The sequence below is a fragment of the Phaseolus vulgaris genome, chromosome 9, assembly GCF_051622355.1.
Source record: "Phaseolus vulgaris cultivar YP4 chromosome 9, ASM5162235v1, whole genome shotgun sequence".
Lineage (NCBI taxonomy): Eukaryota > Viridiplantae > Streptophyta > Magnoliopsida > Fabales > Fabaceae > Phaseolus > Phaseolus vulgaris.
In genome coordinates this window covers 23,953,210-23,971,282 of record NC_143506.1, presented here as the reverse complement: position 1 = coordinate 23,971,282, position 18,073 = coordinate 23,953,210, and the positions used below count along the sequence as shown (strand labels likewise).

Sequence of the window (18,073 nt, the reverse complement as noted above, 5' to 3'; positions counted from 1 at the left end):
TAATTTCAGAGAATAGTATATATATGTATTGGCTTAAGAGTGATGAACATGGCACTGATAGACACATGCAACTTTATCTTCCTCCTTTCTTAAGTTTCGGTCAAAGACAAGGCCACACGTAGTAGGACACACTTTTATCAACTCAAGTTTGTTAAGACTCATGCAAACCCTTTCATTAATTCATTCTTCACACTTAAACTTTAACTTTAAAACGGGGGTTCAAACGTTGTGTTGCATAATCTAATCATTAGGAGTAGGACACTACTACACAAAGACATTACAATGTTTCAATTAGTGGTCGGTCATGTGGATTGCTTTGCCACCAGGTTAGATTTCAAGACACACTGCACAAAATTAGCAATGACCCAGCATGGTTGTGTTTCCTCTATCACTATCTGATTAGAAACGCTGATTTGAAGTTTCAAGGTCTGGTAAAGTGCACAACTAGAGTCTCTTTCTAACAAAAACTTTGTGAGATTTTAGGGTGATATCATATCATATTGTTAGTAGGTACAAAAATAGCTTTTTTTTCATTTTATTTGCTGTCAAGAAAAAAGCACACACCCTTTGGCAGTAATTTTTACATTAAGATCACTTGTGGGTAGCCATAGTTTGTCAAAAGTAACCACTTTTTAGATTGTAGTGGAAGTGATGAGGGTAGGGATTTAATTAATTATTTGTGTGATCTCAATGGTTCATGACTTTTAATTGCAACAACCATTTCTAACCACTCCAACTTCCTTCAATCATGCAATGTACAAGGCAGGTAGAGCAAGTCCAAGAGAACTATAGTTGGCTACCATCTTAGGCCATGTTTTGCACCTTTCACATAATTCCTTCTCCTGTTCATTTTTTAATAAGCTTCTGTTTCAATTAAGTTTTCAAAGAAAGAGATCGAGATGAGGTGGGGTCCCTTTTGGTGTTGAAATTCAAGGATATTCTAAACTACTTTCCAAATATATTTAATTTATTTATGTGATTTGAATAGGCCTTGTAATCAACAGAATGAAATATCTCTCCCTCTGGACTTGTTTATGACTGCAGTTTTCACACCACCAACTTTTGGGAGATAATTTACTTTGGTCTGGTAACAGTACTACTTCAAATCCAGCAAAGTATGGGTGTTTGTTAATCTTTGCCATCCCCTGCTGCTGCTGAATTGCACTGTCCTACAAGATTCTATCACAATACCTCTTCCATCTGAATGATTGAAGGGATGGGCATAGATCTTGCCTATTGCTGTACCATATAAATTGTAAAAGAGATATTCACCAAATGAATTATATGGCCAAATATTGAATATCAAATGTGATAGATTTTTTTTAATACTAAAATCTCTACCATAAGTAATAAGTATATGTTCCACCATATTTTGATGTTTACTTTTAAATTTAATATATCGTTATGATTTTATTTTACAGATTTTGGTATATATTAAGAAATATACTTTTTAAGTTTATCTCAATATTATAAAATCGGTTTATAAAGTGAGATTTACATTCATTTATAAAATGTTTTATTTCTAGTCGATGTAGGTTTTTCACCTTCTCACACTGAAACCTATCAACATCAACTTATGCGTGAGACTATATATTATGGTTGGTCTGACAACGATTCAATAACGGGTGGTCATATAAATCCAATACATTCTGCTTATGATAGATTTAAATTACTCTAATATCATATTAAGAAGTGAACTTTAAATTTAACTCAACCTTGTAAAATTGGCTTATAAGGTAAGGTTTGCACTCATCCATACCATGAAATGTTATTATCAATGTGTTTCAACAACATATATTTTGGTACCAACTTTTCAACATGTGAAACTTTTGTAGATGAAATAAATAAAAATTTGTATATATATTTTGTTGGTGAAAATCAATTTACTAGTAATATATTTTAAGAAGCATAATTATCAATTAATAAAAACACATTTATATTATTCCAATATTTCAGGTTATAGAACTTAATTGGAGTAATAATTTGGGTGTTTCTAAAAATTTTGTTTGACTTTAGAATGTATCATTTTTAGTGTTTGAAGTCATTCAAAAAAATGTTTATAAGAGAAGAGAAATATATATTTGAAAAGCTGAAAAAATAGACAAAAAAATAAAATTAAACTCTAGACAGAAGTATACATGCCTTCCCAATGAATGAGTGAGCAAATAAAGCAAAATAGTTCCAAATGAGTAATAATGATGAAATGATGTTCAGCTAGAACCCCTGTTAATGATCCTGCACATTGAAAGCCTCTAACTTTTACATAAAATAAGCACAACAAATGTTAGAAATATTTATGATGCTTGTAAAAACTGCAAAAAATAAAGCAGTTGGATATGGCCAAAACTGATTAGGTTGCTTTTTCTATGGAATGAGACAAATCTGCTACACTAAGTTAATTTATATATAGCTATAGTTTTGTTGTGAATATTGTGATATTTTTATATAATTAGTAATATATTGAGCAATGTGAATGGATGTAATGATGGTGCATGCATTAGGAAGTTGACTTGTGTGAGTCTGGAAGACCACATTTTGCATCTGTCTTGAAACCACATGGGATGTTTGTCAAAACAATATAATCTGATTGGTTCCCACAAGATAGAAAATTAGATAATTGCCTAATAATACTAAGTGCATATCGCACCTGTCACAAATCATGTTCTACTTTGATTCAATGCGAATCTTTTAGTTTTATAATTTTCAGAAACTACTATTATTTTTGTCTTTCTCCTATTACACAAAAAAAAAAAACTTACCTTATACTCTCATCATAATTATAATTACTCTCAAGACTATTTTTGTTGAACCAGAAGTAATTAATTAATTAATTAATAATAATATATCCGTTTGAAGGATTTCACTCCACGATAATTAATAATTAAAACTAAGATTTTAATAGTTTTATATGGTTAGTGAAAAAATTTGTACCAAATTAACGAATAAAAAACATACTTAGTAGTACGACTTTTAAGATCATATCTACTATACAAAATTAACCCTAAAAAAATCGAATTATTATGATGAACTTGAAAATTATTCGAGAGTCCATACATGATTCATAGCAACCCTTGTACCAATTTAATACACGATCAAGACATTACAAAGTATTATGTATGTTTGAGTAATAATTATTGACATTTAGACAGTAGTAGTAGGCCCAGAAGATCGAGCCCAGTGCCATCAGGCCCACCAATATCAATACAAAGATGATGGACCCAAAAGGTGCAAATGCAACCAATCAAACAAACCCAAACTAAACCTACTTTGCATTTCGTCTTTATTGACCAAAATCCACCCGTACGAGAATGTGGGCCATTTCCTCTGGATTTTAATTATGTTCATTTAAAAGTTACTGGTATTTTAGTTTGAATGGTGGACAAGAAAAATGTTTAATAAAAAGTATTTGTGAATATATAATTGATATTAATAAATAACTTATATTACGATACAAGATTAATTTTTATTATTGGTAAAACAATTTGATGAAAATTAGGATAAAATATTATTTTAAATTGTAGTGATAATAATTTTTAAAATCACTCATTGATTAAATTATTTAAAAGTTATGAAATTATTTAAAATGCCCTTGTTAAAATAAATGCTCAAACGAACATTCTTGTTTAAGATGAAGATTAAAATATATAATGCAGGAATAAGTTTTAAAATTAAAAACTAAAATAAAAGTTTTAAAACTAAAAATGTTATGATATATTTCTCAATCTTTTGCTAAAAGTGGATGACCCATGAGAAAAGGGAAAAGGAAAGGAGTTAATTTTGTTTATTAAGTTCTTTTTTACATGATTTTGTGAATTGGTTGTTTCCTTTTCCTCATAAAAAAATTAAGGAGCTTATTTATTTTTTAGATTTTCCGTAAATTTTGTTTACTTTAATTATTTTTTAAAGAGAGAAAAATCCCAGAAAAATTTAGCCCGTGACAAGATTTAATTCCCTAATGTGAATTTAAATAGATACATAATAATAATATACCTTATGCTATTAATTTATAATAGTATTAAATTAAATTTCATTTATATTAAATCAATATTTCAGAGATGGATTATTATAATTTACATGAAAGAAAATATTGCGCTATTTTTAGAATTTCATATTAAATAATATTTCAACTGAGGGATTACTATAATTTACTTGAAAAATAATATGCTATTTTTAGTTTTTAAAAATCAATTAACATGCTTGGTTGTAAAAAATTTGCACTACAAAATAAGTTTGTGAAATGTCATCAAAATAATAATTTTATCTAATTTTGTGTTTTATTATTCTAAACCCTATATTTTTAGTATTTTAAAAGTATTTGGATTTACAAATCAACAAGTTTTTTATTTTAGTTTATACTAAAAAAATCATTATCATTTTTTATCTGTACTATTTTCTTTTTTTAGTCTATAAATATTTGAAAAAAATAAAACATACTACAGTAAGGTTAAAAAAAAGTAAATAATATGTAAGCGATTATTAAAATGAATAATTTTCAAATATAAATTAGAGAAAGAAATATACAAATATTGACATGCATTAAAAATATTCTCGTACAATATTATAGGCTAGTTAAAAACGTTATGATTGCCGGAATTCAAAATTACATTCTTTTCGTTGTCTTCCCATAAAAGCCTCTTAAGTCCGTACAAAGTACATATTCGCAGTGATACATTTGTAAATTAAACCTCTGCATATTCTTATTCTTTATTATTCTTATTGTTAGTGGATATGAGATACCAGATAAGATAGATTAAGATTATTTTGCCGGAAAACAAATCTTCCTATGCCAAATCAACCACTTCACCAAGATTCTTTTTTTCCTATTCAAACTTTAGTTTTTTATCCCTACTTCACATTCTTTTCGTACTTATCCTCTTGGATTTTCATCACAAGTTAAAACTGCACAGAGAAAACCTTGGGTATAAGATTTGCTGCATTTTCTATGAACCAAACCGATTAGAGTAGAGGGCACATGCTCTCTCAGCTGTGTTTCCATAACCACAGCGGACAAAGAATCACATGCATAGGAAGAATGCATTACTGAACTCAATCCACACTTTTTGCAAGATATTTCAGAAGATATAAAACACTGCATAACCTTATTATGTTTGCATCAAAGTGGGTTTCTAAAACAACCCTCTTCTGTTTAGGTGCTTGCATGTGTCATTTTTGCACTTAGTAAATCATGGTAACTATCAACTAAATCCGAAAACGTCAAATCAGAATCCTCTTCCCTTCATGGAGCATTAAGTTGGAGATTCACATGTTAGTTGACTTAGTTTAATACCCTGTTAGTTGAGGCATGCAAGACACGACTTTGTACGCTAACATAGAATTAGAGCCACAAATGGCTAAAAAATTCCCCATAATGTCATGGCACTGTTGTGTGTTGGTTTGATTGAACAGGAAGATCCATGCACTGCAACCAATGGTCAGAGATTCACATGCTTGGCTCGTACACCTCCCCGACAACAATATCCGAAATGTCTTGACAAAATCTAAATAGTTCATGGTCGAGGCTCAAATCTCAGCTTCACCAAGCACAATATTTGAATATTTGTTTCAGAAAATAGGTAAAAAAATCATTACCAGAAACATCTATCTAGCTGGGGAGTTCTTCTAGCCTTTTAGTGTCTGTTTTTTTGTTAGATCCTGACAACCGTATGTTTTTTTGGTATGGCTTTGATAAGTGGTAAACAGTAGTACATGGCAATGGACATACTGACATACAACTTGTTTTTTCTTCAAACAAACCTGTTGAAGGTATGCTGCAAAATTTACACATCACATATCCTTCAAGAACATCATGAACTCACGTACATAAAATATAGGTACTCTCACAGTCAAATCTTTGGAGGTTTTGTAAGTTTTAACATAACAATCTTTAAAGAAGTTGATTAAGCATAAACGGCGTGATAACATAAGGCAGACATAATAAACAATACAAAGATTGATGCAGCTTAGTATGACATTCTATCCACTTCAAAATGCCTTCAGTTCTAGCTTCCAAGACAGTCCTTGATGATTTGTTGGCCACGATAGCCCAGAAGCTTGTAGACAGTTTGATGGATAGAAAGGAACACACTTACTAGGTCCTGCTCTTACTTTTTTCAACAGTCCTAGGAGCTGCAAGTAGACACAAAAAATTAAATTCAAACAAGATATGAATAGACTAAACTAAGTTGAAAGTAGATTTCAAAGAGTAAAATAATTTTAACTTGGGTTTATATGATTATCTTCTGATTTCTGCCACAATTTTAGTTCACATTCATAATTTATAAAGCATTTTTGTAAAATTTGAAAAATTGTTCACTTCTAATCATTATCTGGATTCTGAACAAAATTGTCTTTAGCATTTTTACATCATATATTTAGAATGCAAAATAAAGTCAGTGGGCAGAAGCTATATATTTTCAAACTTTAATGGGAACTAGAACTCTTAGTACTGTGGTGTAGCCATAAGACTATTTGTTGATTAATATTATAGATATAACTTGTTCCTCTTGCCACCACCACTGCACAATTAAAATAACTACCAGGAAATTCGAAATTTTTGTATGCCTATTGATTGTTAAACTACTTAACCATGTTATGTGCATTCAGTTGAAGAACTCAAGGCTTTGTACCTTCATTGCTTTTCCTTACGTCCTTACACGATTTTCTGACATGTTTAAAGTTAGACTTGTAAGATAGATGGGTTCCATAAAAAAATACCTAGACCAATGGCATCAGAACTCTTCATGATCCTTAGCCTCTTGCAAGTTTCAGTAAACATCCTGCGAAGAGTTGAGGACGTTTGCAGAGAAACAAACATTATGCAACTTCATTTCATGAAAGATTAAATTAGACATGCAAAAAGCTAGACCTATATACACGAAAGTGGTTTTTATCAATGGAAAAGTATACATTATTCTTATTAGGAAAGGAGGAGATACCACATTATTGGAATAACCACAATATTTCACTTGCAGCAAAAGTTTTTAAATGTCTTTATACCCATCGCACCATTACACCATATAATTCATAGATAGAGTACAATTTGCAAATTGCCATTAAACCAAACTTAAATGTAAATAAATACAGCTAGCCTAGTTGCCCAAAAAATACAGTATGTAATGTTCTTTAAAAGAAAACCTAAATTACATTATGACTTTACATATCAAAATAGTGAAAAAATCAATTTTACTCCAACAAGTTGCTATTGCTACAAAATCCCATTACCACAGTCAAAAGTAAATCATGATCTCATAAAATATATAATTCTATCACTATGCTAAAAAAATACTGTCATGTTTATCAAGACTGAAATTTATTCTCCAGTATTAATAATTTGATATTAAATTGATTAACCTTATTATGCTTTCAAAAAATTCCTTTGAAATTCATAAACAGATAATAACACAGGGAGGACAGTTACTGAGCATGTAAGAATATGGAGGTTCATATGGCACGGACAACAGCAGAATTTCTTTTCTAAGTACTAAACAATGTTAAAGAATACACACGTTAATTCTTTTTCTTTTTCATTTTCACCAAACTAGCATTATTTAATCAGTTATGTGTGCTTATTTTAAGTCTATATACTGCAGTTTTGAAAAGTAACATTCCCATGTTCGATAAAAAGTATACAAAAACATTCCCCAACATTATTTATTCCCAGGAATGGATTTTTTAATCGGTGATACAATCATACTGTTTTTTCCTCTATCACTTCCTAGTTTCACCTTATTCTATCTATTTTTTTAAAATGTTTTTACTTTGAATTAAAAATATCCCAAGAAGTATCTACCAACTATATTGGATGGGACTAATACTCCTAGTAATGAAACTAATGTAATCCACGATGTCCGCTATAAAACAGAAAATGCATTCCACACATCCACACCCATAGGTTGTAACTAGTAGTTTGTTCCATAAGTTAGTTGAAGTTTCTTATGAAAATAAGCTACAAGTTACTCAAATATGTTCGTGAACCAACCTTTCATGCCAGATCATTTTTCTACAATTTATCAAAGTTCCTTCCCAGCAAACACAGAGATTCAAGGCATGGAAAAGAAGAACTAAACACTGATATATTGATAAGATAAATTTTAAAATTATAAAACACGATGCAGCTAAGATTCAACATATAAGGTAATATAATTAACATTAAAGCAGAAATCCTAAATTAATATGAAGAAACAAATACGTAGACACGGTAAAATACTATATTAATATAAGTATGCAATCATTTTGATGTTTTAGTGCTTCCTAGCTTCCTTCCCAAGACAAGTTAACATGAATAAAAACTGTCATGAGAAAACACATTTTAAGAATATAAAGTTGCTATCATTGAGGAATTTATTCTTTTAAACAAAAGGCAGTGGAAAAGAAAGAATATATGACTTAGAACTTACTCCCAGGGAACATCACCCACAAGCATCCAATCGCCATCTTTGTCCTCATATGTAAGAACATATTCTGATCCATGAAGAAGGTCCTTCAGCTTGGTTTCATTCAGCATTTCCCTGCCCAGAATTCCATGAGATCCACATTGACCTGAAATCGTACCAAAACAAGCAGTAACTGGATCCAGGTAGACTGTCCACGTAAATAATTGAAAGGCTAAGTTTCTTCACAAAAAACTAATTTTGTCTTACTTATAGTAAAACAGCTGAACATCTTCTCTAGAGCAGAAGATAATTCTGGATATGTAGAGTAATTATTCAAGTCTACTTTCCTTAAATAGGGAGCCCCATCCATACTGACTTTGATGAACAGTGCACCAACCCCCACTTTTCCATCAACTTCTTCATTGTTCTTTGAATTAGTTGCCAATGAATTCTTCCTGAATGATCTTATAGGAGGCCACCCCACAACCTGAGCCCTGGCACACAAGAATGATATGGTTAGAGATGATTCCCACAGTTAAAACCAACTTCCCAGACTTAATGTGGTAGATTTTAATTTTCCACTTACTTGGTAGCCGGTGCACTGTTGTTATTATTAGCAGAACAATGAATACTTGGTCTAGTTTCATTGGCAGAATGAGGCCTATCGAGCCCCATCTTTGTTGTTGCTGTTTCTTTCATTTTGTTTTGCAGAGCCCCAGCCTTCTCAAGTGTAGAACCAGGATTTAGTCCCAAGTTCGAAGCCGGCCTGGGAGATAGTATCGGATTGGCCTCCGAATCAACTAGGAACTTCCCCTGCATGATAGATTGGGGATTTTTAGTGTCTGCTCAGACAAGCATTAGAAAAGTACATGTCCTATGAGTAAATTGGTGTTTACCTCTGAGAAGCCATTCATGGCATCTGAAAATCCTCTCTTGTTTCCCAAAACAGCAGTCTTGGTTGAAGAATGGTGATCATCAGCCAAAGGACACAAAGGAAACAAGGCTTTTTCATCAAATTGAGTTGAGCTTCTTAAGCAAAGATCGGAATCTCTTTCAGAGGACTGTGATCCCGGAAGCCCAAGCGTGAGCTCAGTGGCTTTCAGGTTCAGATTACTTTTAGTCTCTTCTGAGACGGACGGAACTGAGCTGTCCACAGAAGAACAATCAGATAAGCCCATGTAGTTGCGTTCTTTTAATTCTAAGGTCTTGAGGCACACACTTTCCATGGTGGTTGATGAGGAAACCAACAAAGTGACATTGCTTTTACCCTCCTCCCCTATGCCCAGTAATGGTGGAGACATCACACTTTAACCCAAAGCACCCAATTTTGTATGCCCTATCAAGCAATAACACCATTTGACATTGTTATAAAGCAAACTCAGTAATCTCAACTATCTAACTTTACATGGCACAACCTTCAAGATCAGCAAGCAAACAAACATAAAAGCTACACAGAAAAACAGCTTGCTACACTTGATTTGTAAACAAGCCCAACAAACAATTCATCTCAGAACATCCATAATGCATTCAACTGAAGTATACCTATCTTTCCAAAATTTCTTTACTTTGTCCCCCAAAAGCATGAAATTAGTAACAATAATCAAACTATATATCTTTTTTAAAGTTTTAATAATCAAATTACAAATTTGACATTAAGGATTTGAGTGTTAGAGGAAACACACAAAATAATAATAATTAAATAAACAGAAAATCGTAGAAAATATAACAATCTGCTATGGTGTGCACACAGGGTAATTATTACTTTATCGGTGGAAAAAAAAGGTTAAAAAGTTCCCCAAAATAACTGAAAAGGGATAAATCTTGACAACAAAAAATATAAAAATATAGAGAAATTGACGGCTAAGGGAGAAATCTGAATTTATGAACCATACTCTTCAATCAATCATTTAGCATCTTCTATAAGCAAATTTCAGCACAAAAAAAAACAGTTCTTTAAGCGCAGACCATGAGGAGAGATCAATGGGAGAAAAATCACAAACTATTCAGTAAAAAAAGAGAAGAAAAAAAGTCTCTCAAGAAAGAAGAGAAAGAAAGAAAAGATCATACTTGTCTGAATGCCCTGAAAGGAATTTGGGAAAGTATTAAGAAAGATAGAAAACTATCTTCAGCCATTAATAATGGGAAAGACAAAGACGCATGGCAAAGTAAGAGGCATGAAAGCAAAAGGGGCAAAAACAAAGACACACAGACAGAGGGTTGGTTGCAGAAAGGCTCCAGAAATTCAGGGTCCAATTGCTTGGCTCAACCAACATAAGAAAACAAAACGTGGAAGCAAAGCACACAAGCTGCAATATTAAAACATTTTACCTGAAAAAACACAGAAGATCAGAAAGGATGAAGAAGAAGAACAAGAACAAGAGTGATTGAAACTTTGAGATGAAGAGAGAAGAGAGAGAGAGAGAGAACTAAGGACCCTCCATTGGGCATAAAGTAACTAAAGCTTTTGCTGTCTGATGTGAAACTCCATGCATTAAAATATATGACTTTAATAAAAGGAAAAACCTCTTGTGAAAAAAAAAAACTGCGCTTTCTATAATTTCTAATTTTTCTCTTTTGTCCAAAACAAAGTTTGTTTGCACTATCACTTCCTTCTACTTTAAAAATTTATTTATATTTGTGCAAGGTTCTGTCACCTTTTTAATAATATTCCGCCGAACATATACGATGGAACGCACCTTCAGTCCTCAGTGGCCCTGCATTTCTGATGATTGAGAGCGCACACCGTTGATTTATTCTTCTTCTATGAATTCATCTATTGAAATTAAGAGCTACATGCCAAAACATGATTTTAAGAACCCCTTTATTATTTTTTCATTCTAAATTTCTTAGAATTTGTTTCATTCCTAACCATGCATCTAAAATGTTTAAACTAGTTAAGTTATCGTTTCGATTTCAACACATAAAAGTTTTCTACATTCGGAAGTAAGAGAGCAGAAGTATTAATTTGATTAAATTTTGTTTTGATACTCTCTAAGGTATTATACAGAGTATGGTAAGTTAATTGCATTGCCAAATATGCCCACACAAAGCCACAAGCATGACCACTATATGGATTCCACTCATTACTCTCATCCATGTTGTGGGTCATGGTTGTAAGGCTCTTCAATTGACACAAAAGGGCAAATAAGGAAACAATGAATTAAATATGTTAATTCTACATTCCTTTATGGTTCAAACTGTTGCCCTCTTCAGAGTGTTTTAGGAATACAGTAAACCTGAAAACATGCAGTAGGCCACCATATTAAATTTTCAATGCATTGTGGTCCAACACAATTTTATCCAAAATAGGAAACATAAAATACAACACCAAAATTTGTCTACTACATTTTAGTAGCTTTTTATCCAGTCAAAATACTTGTTTCTATTGAAAAAAACAAAGATGTTAACAATGTAGTTTGTCAAGTATTTATCTCAGTATATTTATTAACAAGTTTTTGAAGATCTTATATTTAATCTTAATAAATTTCAATCAACATTCAAAACTAGATAAATGATATTAATATATTAAATAACACTTTTTAAATAAAAAATCAAATCTTAATTTTATCTGAGTCTTGTCTATGGTTTACAAAATTTCAATGAAATATAGAAAACTTTACTTAGGAAGAACTTCGGCAACTTGCTTGCACAAGAAATTGTTAATTCACTATAAAATACTCTTAAAAATAGATTAAAAAAATATGTTAAATAATTGAATAGGAGTAGATTTTTAATAAAGTAAAATGTGAATGAGTTACTTAAATATAAAGTGACATAATTGAACTTGCTTTTAACTCGTTTAGAAATGTAGAGTGGATTGGTCAGAAGACCACATCATTTGAAACAATAAAAATGTCTCATATTTTAAAACTGTCAATTATATGAATTTAATAACAACAACAAATAAAAATATAATATCAATTAAATCAACAGTAATTTAGGATGATTTTATTGAACACTTAAAGTTAAAATTGAATTAAGATAGATCTTATTTGAATTAATTGAATTAAATCTTTTTAAAGTTTGTACAGAGTATACTTAGAATTGTGTTTAACTCCCATCTTATTTGTACTGATTAATATACTAAAAAATCATTTCACTCTATGTTGGTGAATAACCTTTTAATGTTATTGACATCATGTCCCACACTCATGAGATTGTTTTTGGTATACTACTTTCTCCTAAACAAATATGAGTTGTTTTCTGAGATTTTACAAGAATGGGACAAATTCATTTCATTACTTATAACTTTCTACTTATTAATATAAACAACTTTTGCAAAAGGTGTTGTTTTAATTAAAAATTGAAATTTATTAAAAATGTGATATTTGAGTTATTTTGAGTCCTAAGTAAATAAGAGGAAAAGTATTAAAAATGATGAAAACATAAATGATGAGTAGATATAATTATGATATTGGATGAGTTGAGTGATATTTACATGTGTGTGTAATAAAATATTGGTGTGGAGCATGCATAAATTAGTGAGAAAGAAAAGTGAAGTGTGTTGGATGGTGAGAATTGAAACGTGTGGAGAGGTGAAGGGATAGAAGATTAAAAAAAGAAAGAGTGTGTTTGGAGACAGAGAAAGAGAAAAAGAGTATAAAGTGAAATGATGTTTTGGGGGACAAGAAAGCGGCTTTTAATTTTGGATTGCCGGGTTCAGAACGCGACATATAACCTCTTCTCTTCACCATCTCTCTATCAACTCTTTCCAATCTTATCCACGCGCCCATCTCTTCCACTGTCTTCCACTCTCCAACCACAATGCTCCAACACTTCACTTCACTCACCAATATTAATCCAACTCTTCTCCTCAATCAAATTGTACCACAGATATTGAAATGTATATATTCTACTTCAAATATCTTAATTATCTACTTATCAATAATAAAAAATAATTATATATCATATATAAAAATTATATAAACATCCAGCAAGTAACAAGACAATTTTATATATATATATATATATATAATCTCTTGTTTTACAAATCTTACTATACTGAAATATTTTAAAAATTGTATTTTATTAATTAGTCTATTTTTTATTAATTAGTCTAATATTATAAAATCTTATAAGATTTACACCAACAGATATCATCTGCCATAATGATATGGAGTTGTTGCATAACTTAATAAAGTTGTAGAAAATGGCAAAAACAAAATGCTTAATAAAGTTATAGTCAGCATCCTGTAATTATTAAGTAGCCACCAAAAAGAATACTTATAATTCCTTCCAAAAAGAATTGATAACTGCTCTTACTATGTGTTCTGTATTTATATTTTCATGTTCAAACTACATCGTTCTCTTTGGATTCTCTTTGGATTGAAAAGAGAATGATGAAGAATTTGATTTGAGGAAGTAAATTTGAGTAATTTAAGATAAAGTGTAACTAAAGTTAAGTTATTTGAATTAAAATGAAGTTATTTGAATTAAAATGTATTAGAATAGATTTGTGCGAAAAATTTATTATAATTATAAAAAAATTATTAAATAAAAATTAAATTTAGATATTAATAATAATTAATTATTACATTTATTAAAGTAGATATTAATTTAAAAATTATAAAATTATTGATATTTAAAATGGTTTTTATTATTAATAAAAATTTATAAAATGGTTTTCAAATTGGTATTTAAATTAGTTACCAAAATTTTAATTACTAATATTTTAAATTTAAAATTAATTTCTAAAAAATTAATAAATACTAATTTAAAATATAAAGTAATTAGTAACTTAAAAACTTGATAAGTAATAATTAAACACTAATTTTTAATATGAATTATGTGAAAATAATATATATATTTTTTTTTCCGCATATTATGTACGATGTTGTTTTAATCACTCGGACAAATTAATGTTTTTCAATTTGAGTGAAAAGAAATAAATTTAGTTATTATTCAAATCCATCAGAGCATGAGAGTGAGTGAGTGATTGAACACATTTTTTATAGTCTAAATTTTGTTGATAATAACTACAATAAAATTATGAAATATAAACTAATTTTTAAAAATTAAAATAATTAGTTGCAATAATAACTAAACTATAGACCATTTTAGAAAAAAAAAATGGTTTCTAAATTAATTTATATTATTGTTAAATAGTTTCTAAATTGATATTTAATTAGCAACCAAGGTTTTTGTTATCAAATTTAGAAACTAAATAATTTGTAATTAAAACTTTGGTTGCTAATTAGATACCAATTTAGAAACTATTTAACAATAATATAAACTAATTTTTTATAAAATGATATCTAATTTAGTTACTATTGTAACTAATTATTTTGGTCTCTAAAATTTAGTTTTTATTTCATGATTTTCTTGTAGTGAATATACAAGGATTAAAAAGAGTTTGATAATTTAGGTGAATAGTTTTTTTAAATAAGATTACTATTTTTTTTCTCTTAGTATAATTTTTTGGATTATATAACTTAATAATATACTATTCCTTTTATGAATGTCTTCTACATTTTCACGAATAACGTGGTTAACTTAATTTGAATAGAGAGACAAGTTGATCAATCTTGAATGACTAAAAGATCATCTTTTGTATTAGATGAAAAATCAAATTTTAAACCTTTTTTTGTCTATGTCATTTAATTGCTTACCAAAGTATTGTATAGCTAAATTTCAAATATCCACTTATGCATTCACATTCACCTTTGTGGCACAGATCCCACATATTTTTTAATCTTTTAGTTAGCCTTTAGTCAATTGAACTTTTTAGTTAATATTAAGTCAACTATTTATGTATTTAATTTTTATTTGCATACAGTTTATTATAAACTTTTGACATTTCCTACAATCCACACATTTCATTAGTTGATAAATATAAATATATATATATATATATAATTATAACGCACTACACCTTCAATGCATTGTATTACTTTTTATTTATTACTTAAACAATTATCTTCTATATTTTTTATTTTCTTAAAATAGAAAAAAATATAAAGGATGACTACAAATTTAAGAAGAAATAACAAAAAAATAAATTAATTTTAATTAAACGACACTCATATAATCTTATTTAAATCTATGTCGCATAAGAGTTTAAATATTTTGAGAATTGTGGTTATAATTAATTTTAGAATTTCAATGTTATATAATAGGAGGAGTTGAAATAGAATCAAGAGTTGGGTCCCTTAGTAGTTGAGTGACTGTTAATCTATCTAAGTTGTTCATCTTACTTTAGTTATTATTATTATATTTAGTTAATAGATTATTATTTTGATAAGTTTTAATTATTTATCTTTTGTAGTTCTGGTCGTTTTTTTTAGAAACAATGCTGAGACTAAATTAGAATATTTTATAAAATATCTCCATTATATTTTTCTATGACAGACTATGACAATCATATGCTAACTTAGATGATAAATTAGAAAGCAAAATTTGTGCGCATTATTTGTTGACAGTCTTTGTATATTGATGTATAGTTTGTTTTCTTTTTTTACAGTGAATTAGATTTCAAGTTTCTCTTACAGGGCTTCTAACATAAACTTAGTGATCTTTGTTTTGATCTTACATAAGCATTAATTTTACATGTAATTTTTGTCATTCATATATATATATATATCGTTTTGATTTATTAATTTGTTACACTTCTTCCAATCGCTTGATGTCTTTCAGGTATAGAACCTTAAAACCTTACCATGTATACATACACTAATGGAGTACACAAATGTTGTGATGTTCTCAGCTGACATAAATTCCTTTTATCTTGTTCTTTGGACAAAATCACGAAGATTGGTTTCATAAAATTTACAGCTCAACTGGTTATGTATTGACTATTTGTAAGTTTTGCATGATTTCTACAAGTATGGTAAGAAACTTGAAAATGACATATTTCCAATGAACAACATGATATTATTTACTTTTCCTTTGAATACTTGATTTCATGGTGTTTTAAATGTTGTTGTTGTATCATAATTATGTGGAATAATTGTTTTAGTTGTTATCAATGGTCCAGCTACTACTCCTTTTTCAAAATTCTGACAAGATGGTTGTGGTCTACAAAATATAAAAAATGTGCTCAAGTTCTAAGGAGCTGCTTTTGCTTTTGCATACAACTTAACTTTGACAACAAAATTATTTAATTTAACGGATTTCACCATAAATTTATCAATTACTTTCGAATGAAAATTCGTTAAACTAATTATATTCATACCAACACACTTAAAACTAAAAACTGGCCAATTAAGTTAACCCCAATAACAATGTTTTCTTTCTCAAATCCAAGTAATTAAATTCACCGACTGTGAAAAATAATATGAATCTATATTTTTATACTCTTTCATCAAATAAGAGAAAGTTTTCTTTACTCAACCACACCATTCATTATAGCACCTATAGTAAGACAACATTCTAAATTCCAATAACCACTTGCAACACTTTTCTCGTAACCATTTTAAGATTTTCAACGTAAAATCTAAACAAAACACTAACATCCCTTACCTTAATAAGATATATTTAATACTATACTTCCAATTCACTTCCTTTGACAAATTCATACTACGTGAATCTTGGGCTTTGATATTGGGCTAATGTCCTTCTCATAGAGACCAAGAGCCCAACAATCGCCCAAAAAATAGTTAGGCATCCGCCCAAAAAAAAATCAATAGAGAAATTTGGAAAACACTATTTTGAATATAATTATCATAATAACAAAATTTAAGCCAACATTCATTTAAGTAAATAGGAACAAATTATGCAAACTTTACAACTTTTTGTTTCTATATTTAAAAGTTACCAATTTTAATTTTTACACATACTATTTTAATTTCTTTAGTCTGTTTGCGTTTTTTTAATTTTTAAGTTCCTGTCATCTAAAATTTGTAGAAACTAAAATGAATTATAAGTAATAGTATAAGAATAAAATAAAAACCATTGAAATTAAAGCATGGAATTTTAATTCATTGAACGAGTTTCTCTATAAAATTCTTGTAGAAAAGAAAAACGATAATTATAAAATGAATTTAACTTTTCTATAAACTAAAATTAGCTTATTGTAATTTCAAAATAAAAAAATAAATTAAATTGTATAAACTAATTTATGCAGAAATTAATTTTATTTTTTTTCTTAAATTTCACCTTCAGAAAGAGTTTAATGAAAAAAGTTTATTAATATAGTTGAGACCAATATTCGTGCTTACACATGTCACACTCTCAAGCAGAATTTTTTTTTTCCTATTATTTTATTTCTTTGTTCACTGTGCTTACACTTTTGAGAAACTTGTTCTCTTACTTTCTTTATCGTAAATTTTATCTTCTTCCTTCATCTCTTCTCCCTCACACAAATATAATTTATTTTTTATTTAACAAACGCATCCAAAAAGCATGCGCATAGATTTCTTGACTTTAAGGAAAGTTTCAACCACTTTAACTTATTTTGAGCTATTAGATCAATTTTCCTTCATTTTAAAATACACATAAATATATAAATTGAATTAATACAACACTAAAAAAACCTTTTCAAATAAGTGGCAAAGTGTGAGTTATTAAATTGATCTAATGGCCAAAATCTGACATAATTAATTATGTAAATATTTTATTAATATTTATATTTTTATAATAATAGTAAAAAACTATAAAAAAAATCTCATTTTTATTATTTTTTACTTAATTAAAAAAAATATTTACTTTCTTTTTTTATTGTATATATTTTGAGTTCATAAATAATTTAAATATATTTTCTTCTC

The 18,073-nt window shown here is 28.9% G+C and overlaps 1 protein-coding gene across 3 annotated transcripts; it reads right to left on the bottom strand.

Annotated features, from left to right (window-relative positions):
* Positions 1–5,722: 5,722 nt before the first annotated feature.
* On the bottom strand, positions 5,723–11,024 carry LOC137823176 (auxin-responsive protein IAA8). Of its 3 annotated transcripts, none has more exons than XM_068628335.1 (7): positions 10,701–11,024; positions 9,269–9,708; positions 8,959–9,185; positions 8,640–8,866; positions 8,397–8,538; positions 6,715–6,776; positions 5,723–6,126 (listed from the first exon to the last, which is right to left on the bottom strand). In XM_068628335.1, exons 2-7 carry the CDS (start codon positions 9,671–9,673, stop codon positions 6,089–6,091), a joined length of 1,101 nt encoding a protein of 366 aa, XP_068484436.1. In that variant the 5' UTR covers positions 9,674–9,708; positions 10,701–11,024; the 3' UTR covers positions 5,723–6,088. The 3 variants fall into 3 exon arrangements, with proteins under 3 accessions (XP_068484436.1, XP_068484437.1, XP_068484438.1); XM_068628336.2 differs by having other exon boundaries at positions 10,440–10,703; XM_068628337.1 differs by lacking the exon at positions 10,701–11,024 and adding an exon at positions 10,265–10,453.
* Between the last annotated feature and the right edge of the window lie 7,049 nt (positions 11,025–18,073).

Coding starts and splice junctions, on each gene's coding strand:
- LOC137823176 (XM_068628335.1), bottom strand. CDS start 9,673: ATGTCTCCACCATTACTGGGCATAGGGGAGGAGGGTAAAAGCAATGTC. Junction 6,777..8,396: donor GTGGGTGATGTTCCCTGGGA/GTAAGTTCTAAG, acceptor AACTCTTCGCAG/GATGTTTACTGAAACTTGCA. Junction 6,127..6,714: donor TTCTGATGCCATTGGTCTAG/GTATTTTTTTAT, acceptor GTCTACTTGCAG/CTCCTAGGACTGTTGAAAAA.